Source organism: Strongylocentrotus purpuratus, unplaced genomic scaffold (genome assembly GCF_000002235.5).
Source record: "Strongylocentrotus purpuratus isolate Spur 01 unplaced genomic scaffold, Spur_5.0 spur5_scaffold_3, whole genome shotgun sequence".
Lineage (NCBI taxonomy): Eukaryota > Metazoa > Echinodermata > Echinoidea > Camarodonta > Strongylocentrotidae > Strongylocentrotus > Strongylocentrotus purpuratus.
In genome coordinates, this window is record NW_022145609.1 from 34,533,644 (window position 1) to 34,541,260 (window position 7,617).

At 33.8% G+C, this 7,617-nt stretch overlaps 1 protein-coding gene across 1 annotated transcript; it reads left to right on the plus strand.

The window, feature by feature from the left end:
- The first annotated feature begins 941 nt into the window (after positions 1–941).
- On the plus strand, positions 942–4,633 carry LOC105441483 (kinesin-like protein KIF13A). Its single transcript, XM_030996139.1, has 3 exons — positions 942–1,242; positions 1,899–2,045; positions 2,713–4,633. The coding sequence occupies exons 1-3, from the start codon at positions 1,051–1,053 to the stop codon at positions 2,863–2,865; spliced, it is 492 nt and encodes a 163-aa protein (XP_030851999.1). The 5' UTR covers positions 942–1,050; the 3' UTR covers positions 2,866–4,633.
- Positions 4,634–7,617: the final 2,984 nt, after the last annotated feature.

A 7,617-nucleotide genomic window follows, 5' to 3' on the forward strand; every position in this document is an offset into this window, starting at 1 on the left:
CCTCAGGTCACCACCAACCCAACAGCAGACAGGAGGATAGGAGGATAGAAGATGAAGGTACCCAGAGCCAGAGCGGTGATGGGTCATCGTTAGGGATAGGGTCGTCGCTAGGGGTGGAGCCTTATGAGGAATGGAGCGAAGACAGGTCAGTGAAGATAGATCTTAGGTGATGAAATATTTGTGTAGTTGATAAAAGATGTACTCGCATAAGATGGATAATTAGCATGTTCATGCAAAAATAAATGGGTTTTTTTAAATTTTCTTAAATGTTTGAAAGACTTCCCCCTTCATTTGGTATGTATTTCTAATATGAATAAGTATTAAACTTGGTATGATAACTTGACAACTTCATTCATTGCCCCCAATTGTGGAAATTTGCTTTGCACCAGCATTCAATTGCCAGGCCTGATAATTACCTGATTTTTGTTGTTGATTTTCTTACTGATTTTTTTTTTCTTCCCAAATTTTCCTGATTATTCCCTTAAACTTGAGACTTATCTGTTTAATATGTAATGTAATGTAATCATATTTTGTTTGTTTAACTATAAAGTGTTATGTAAATATTAACTATTATTATTGTATGATTGTTATTAGGAATTTGTTATTATAATTATGTATCATGTATTATATTCTTGTAATTTGTTAGGTTAACATTACTTTAATTTAATTTTTTGTTAAGCGCGTAGAAACTTTGTATTAAGCGCTATATAAATGTAATTTATTATTTTTTATTTTTTTTTTCTTCTATTTTTCCCTATTTTTTCCCAATTTTTTTACTCAAAAAGGGGGAATGATGTTCGATGCCATTTTTTCCACAAATTCTCTTCTTTTTTTTTTTTTTACTCAAGGGGGGCGTGGTAGAGGGGGGGGGGGGGAAAAAATTTGTTTTTGTTTTTAGTGCTCACTATCACCCCTGAATTGCCTAATAGTTGTTGCCTACTGAGCTAGTGACTCTTCTATTAGTATGCATGTGTGTGTGTCAACAATTTTGTAATTTTTTATTTATTATTAAATACACTTTATAAGTACTTGTCGTTGCTAAGTCAGTTGATGAACTCTAAATGGCTTTTTCTCCCTAGGGATGATATGTTCAGACAGAGTCTTGCCAAGCTGAGAGAAGACGTTGTCAAGGCAAACGCCCTGATCAGAGAGGCCAACTTCCTGGGGGAGGAAATGGGCAAACAGACAGAGTTCAGAGTCACACTACAGATACCTGTCTGTAACCTTACTCCAAATAGAAAGGTAGCTCTCCTATCACTTGCTTCTACTCCTTCATTCATGATGCTATAGAAAGTAATTGTTTTTGCAGTTTATGCAATTTGGACGGAAATGTCTTTTGGCTGAGATCACTCAAGAAAGCACGGAAAAATCTGTACTAATAAAAGAATAGGACAAAAAAAAGTTTTGCACAATGTGTCATCAACCCACTGAATAATCATAAACGTAGAAAAGGCATAGGAGCATCAATTTTATTCCTTTGGCCCTGATATTATTTTTTGTTCCAAAAATGTATGCCCCATACATGTGGCTTTATTGAATGCAAATCTACATGAATCTGTGCAACAAGAAGATGCAGTGCAGCAGATTAGTTTGTGATGATTTTAGACCAGCATAAAATTAATGAGGTAGTTCCAACAAAGATAACAGAAAATCCTCCAGAAATTGTAAAATTGGTCTATCAAAATTCTCATTTTTAACACTTCTATTATTATGTTGGATGGATGTTACTGAAAGCAGTGCAAGGCTTAGCATGATAAATGACAGTATATTTAGTAGATACATAAGTGATGAATATGTATTGTAAAATGTAAATAAAATGGAATTAGTTTTTAAACAAGCATTCCCATTACGATGAATAGATGACTTATATCTTTCTAACCTTTGATTTGATTGGTCAGAGAGGAGCCATAGTGAGTGAGCTGGCCATTCAGGTGAAGCGTAAGGACAGAGGGACACAGATCTGGTCTGTGGAGAAGCTCGAGAATAAGATCATTGATATGCGTGACATGTACAACGATAGGAAAGACGAAGGCATTCCTCTAAAGGTGAGACTTATACATGGATAGTAATAATATAGCACTGAATAAGAATCTTTCTATGTGCTTTAAAGATATTTATGTATGTGAACATTTTTATTGAAAGATAAAGATTGCATTATTTTTTTTAATGTTTTTGAAGAATTCCAGGCATTGAACCATGTTGTTTTGAAGTACATTTGTATTGTAAGTGCAAAATACACAGGATTCCCTTTGACATGAGATGGGCAAGAAGAGATTCAAATTGGCAATTTCTGGACTTTAATAGGGGTTCATTTGTTAATATTTTTTTGAGAGAGGGGGCAGGGTATATGTGTCCACTCTCTCATTTTTACATGCTACATTTTGTAGAAATAAAACAAAGAATTACTGCCGTACATGATTCACATTTTAATAAAAAATCTGACCAGCGCTTTACATCACTGAATAGTAATACCCCAGTCACATCGAGGGGAGAAACACCAGGCAGACAGTAGACAGGAAAAGAAAAAATTACCCACACAATCAACAAGATTCTGTGGATTAAAAGCAAGTTTTGGGTCGATTTAGTGGTGTGACTTGGGTATACATTTAACCCTTGGTTTTGAAATGTAAGTACAAATTCACTCTAATTTGTGAAAAACAGACTTGATATAATATACTGATTCTATTTATGTATTCCTGCTACACTGTAAAGGATGAAGAATCTGAATCACTTCGCAAGCTCTCCTTCTTTGAGTCACAGGTACACTTTCCATCTCTTACTCTTTTCCCCCCTCTTACTCTTTTTCCCCATCATAGTTTGTTTCCTAGTCATATACTTGTTTTGACATGTAATGGTATAAGATAGAGGTTTGATAAATTGATATATCTGTTTTGTTGCTACATGTATGTTTATCAAATCCTTAAGATTGATAATCTGCACAGAAATGTTTTCTGACAGTAAAATGTGTTTAGTTTAGAACTTCATAAAATTGTCTTTTCATGTTCTCTCTTTTTTCTTATTTTAAGTCAAGATACTCAGAGAACTCTTCATTTTTTAGTGATAAGTCTTTTTCCTACGTCTTTCATGCAAATTGGTGCAGCTAAATATCTACATATGGATTCTACATATGAATATATTTAGCATCCTCTATAAAATGATAACCTACATCACTAAAAGGGTGAATTTATGCATCTATGTACAGGTATTTTAGTATTTATAAATGTAGCTGTCATTATTCAAAATATACCTGTACCTGTATGTTGAAAAAAGAGGGATTATATGTTAGCATGGTAAATATCATGTATATCTCGCTCTGAGAAACGGTTTAAAGATTTTATTGAGAGACTAGAGAGTAATAAATAAAATGGCTTCATGACATTGTTTTACTTGCCACTGCTGGCCCATCGTTGACTAGGACTCACTTGCGTCTCCAATGTCTCTTCTACCATTGACATTACCACTGTTCAAGGTTTGAAATCCAGTCTTACATCCATGTCTTTTCTGCATGTTATGTTGCCTGTGTACACTGTATCATGCATTTGTAGAGAGTTGAGAGTAAAGATATTATTGATTTTGGGAAATGTCTGAAGGTTAGAAACACAGTAGATTACACAGAAGAGCAGTACAGATTGTTGCTTATCAGATATGAAGAGAAAATCTAGAAAGAAGAGAAAGTTTGTAAGTGGAGGAAAATAAAAGGGAGAAAAATTTGAAATGGGGCCAGGGAAAGAAGAAAAAGAATTGTAAAAAAGGGGGAACAAATTGAAGGAGACTATTAAGTAGAATAGGAAAAGTGTTCCAATTCAAGAGCATACACTGTACATGTATATAGAGAAAAGTACGAAGAATCATATTTACTATTCCATGATCTTAAGCTTATATTCCAAGGCTTACTTTTACTTTTGATGAGGTGTTATAGTATCAGTTGCATGATTGTGTTAATGTGAAACTGCTTCATTTCTTTGAATTAAAAAAAATAACACTTACTGCTATTCAACAAGATACATGTACCTATATAGCCTTGTGATCCGACATTTGCTCCTGCAACATTTGCTCAGGGCAGTAAAGCGGGACGTTTAGAGAGGATAATGTACAAGTGTATTTACTCCTGACTCAGTTTATTTCAAATTGACTGAAAGAATATGAAGAGGTTCTCATATTGAAGCTGTAAAATATAATAATAATAACAGTAAATGCTTATGAAGCACACTTGTCTAATATCTTACTCAAGACGCTATACTAAACAAAATACACTTATCTTTCTCAAGAATTTAACAACATAATAGCATTAGTAACTCTGAGTATAAAATAAAAGCTTTTTAGCATGTTTCTGAAGGTTTCTAAGCATGGAATATTTTTTGAAGGTCACTTGGCAACTTGTTCCAGAGGATGGCTTATTCAATGGCTTATAGTCTTTTAAAGATGTACTAAGTTTAATAAACCTGGTTTAACATAGTCCACTGATTATGTAGTGCTATGTGTTATGCTCTTTATTTCATACACATTTTTTGTTTCTGTATTAAACACAATGAGGAAAACAAATGAATCCAGTCATGAAATGAAAATGATAAATCAATTTCTCAATTGTTTCTTCTTGTAGTTACAGAATTAAGATTAGTTTATGGGATGCAGAGATTAACATGTGGCTTTCCAGTTTCCATCAACTAACTACTATTTTAGTTTTAAATTAAACATGGATGCTTTCATGAATGCAGTTTAATGTACTGTGCATATTTCTGTAACTACACATATGTACACAACCATGTGCATGGAATTGAAAGACACATTTATAGATATTGTGATGTTTGCTGACTTGTATTTATTCTGTTCATGCACAAGGTGTACTAGTCAAAATCATGTAGTCATTTAATGATAGCTGTATGTGTGTTTATACCATCATGTAGATGACAGGATTTTGTTCACTTATTAATGTAGAATGCATGTAAATCTTTGTAAAACCACTTTTCTTTATGTAGAATGAGATGAACGAGCAAAGAATATTTGTTAATATCCACAAAAAACACATAAAAAAAAGATTATATACAATATAGAAAACAGAGAACACACACAAAATGGAAACATGTCTACAAATATACCAGAATTATACAAAGTTAATCAATGGAAGTGAATTTGGGAAACTGCAAATAAAACAGTAATATTATGAAAGGTTTTGAAAATTTCAGAAGTTAAATGTGTACCGTAATATATTTCTGATCTGGCAATGGCAGGGGCATAATTTTCTACTGTACGCAGTCGAGAATCCATCTAGTTTTTCTTCATATTACCTTTTTGCCATATTAAGATTGCATCTGTGGGATTTGTATTGAGTTAAGATGAATATATACCTTAATAATTAATACATCTTGTATAGAGTGGTATTCATGAATTTAATATAATTATTTAAATTTTCAACTACCATCTATCTGTATATAGATGCTTGAATGTTTTGCAGAAATGCTGGTAAACTTTTCATTCATCAATATAAAAAATAATTCTTATGTAACTGAATTTTAATCAAAATTTATACCCTCAAATCAATATTACTAGCACAGCCAACAAGGATATAGCATTGTGGTGACAAAGTGTAAGTTTTGAAGTTTCATGCCTTCAGCTTTAATCAAGTTTTGCCGTGCTCTATATGGTCTCATTCTTCTGCATCACGTCTTCTGAACTTTGCTTACTTGAATAATAACCCCTTATCTTAACATGTCATTTTAGAGGTGGGCAATCGATGGCATGAAAAATGTTGCTTGAGAGTGTAAAAATAAAAATCATGGAATAACTTTGTTCTACCCTGGAAAGTCTTTCGGAAGAGTCATATCAAAAGAGTTTATTAAATGACAAATCAGTCTGTGAACAATAATGTTCTTAATGCTGGAAATTAATGCCCTGGTATGCTTTTGCTTTTCTGATTATTTATGCCTCTAGCTCTGCATCCTTTTCTGGTTTTGGGGTATCTGTTTTTTGGTGGTTTAGATTTTAATTCTTGTGGACTCGATCTTTTATATAATTCTTCTGTCAACATTTCACTGTTTATGGACTGACAGAGGTAAAAACAACCGTTTGCTTTTAAGTAGTTATAATCACAATCATTTAGTAAACACTCTTTGTCATTTGTATAAACTTTATATAACCACCTTTACAAGGCCCCTTTAAATAAAGAAAGTGGATCATACAAATTGTATATTGCAATTTTTCTATAAAATTTTTTCCAGTAAAAGAACTGTTGACAAAGGGATTGATATTTCATGTGTAATTTTGGCGTTCCTGATGTTTTAACAGTTAATAAATTAAATGAAAAAATAATGATTGTAGCATTGAAAATTTAGTGTTCTGAAATCTGAAATTAAGACTGAAGATTTCACAATGACACATCCCCTTGGAGAAACCATCCCAGCTTTACTTGGGATCAGGGGCGTACGCAGGATTTTTTGAAGGGGGGGGTTTTAAAATCTGACCCAAAAATTTTGCTCCCGAAAATTTGAAAATCGCGCCGGCCGAAAAGTCGCTCAGTGGGGGGGGGGGGGTAAGCGGACACTTTTTTATTTTTATTTTGGTAGTCCAAAAAAAAATTGCAACGACTCAGCCAACAGAAAAGTCGCTCAGTGGGGGGGGGGGGGGGGGGGGGGGGGGTGGGGGGGGGGGGGGTAAGAGGACACCTTTTTTTTTTTTTTGGTCTCAAAATTTGAAAATTTGACATTTTGCTCCGTTGGGGGGGGGGGTAAGGTCACCTTTTTTAGGTCAGCCATGGGGGTAATTTTTTTTTTTTTTTTTTTTTTTTAAATAATTAAAAAAAAAAAAAAAATCCAAAGGGGGGGTGGGGGGTTTTAGGGATTTTTTAGGGGGGTTTACACACATAAAAATACCAAAGGGGGGGGTTTAACCCCCCAAACACCCCCCCTGCGTACGTGCCTGCTTGGGATTATGAATAATATGAATTTGGGAAGTTTACAGCTCTACTTTTGATGAAATTTTCTGCTGAACAACCTTTTCTTCTGCACAGTGCTAAGTTCTATAAAAGCATGCTCTTCTTGTCTACCTGAACTGTGTAAAAGTTTATACAGCTTGCCTTTAGAATTAGCAGATAATACAATTACTACATTGTTGGTTAGAAATAGCTTGCAAAAATCTACATGCAATTGCTTGCTTTTTAGTGACTCTAATCTAAGATTACAGATTATCTAGCATGTGTGAACTTTATTTTTATATTTTGCTTGCAAATTTAGTGCTTATATAGTAGCTTGTCTGTGGCTTAAATCAGACAAACAATAAAGTTTAATGAGTGTATGATTTCAAGTTGGGTGTTAGTGTTAGTGTTTAGAGCAGTCAAGAGCTCTTAATTAAATCAGGCTAAAAATTTGTTAATGAAATTAAGAGCATGATACTGATATCAATATCAATAGCCTAACACTAACACCGAACCGGAAAGCAACATTTACTTAATCCCTAGGGGCTAGTGATAGTGAATAGGACATTTGTAGCAAAGGTCGGTTCAGCAGACGGCAATTTTACAAAATCAATAACACTATTTATAAGCTACCGGAAGTTGATGATATTCAGAGGTCAAAGCCTTAAAACAAGCTGATTTCCATTTCGGTGTTTAGGCATGGTGCTAGT

Coding starts and splice junctions, on each gene's coding strand:
- LOC105441483 (XM_030996139.1), top strand. CDS start 1,051: ATGAACTCTAAATGGCTTTTTCTCCCTAGGGATGATATGTTCAGACAG. Junction 1,243..1,898: donor ACCTTACTCCAAATAGAAAG/GTAGCTCTCCTA, acceptor TTGATTGGTCAG/AGAGGAGCCATAGTGAGTGA. Junction 2,046..2,712: donor ACGAAGGCATTCCTCTAAAG/GTGAGACTTATA, acceptor TACACTGTAAAG/GATGAAGAATCTGAATCACT.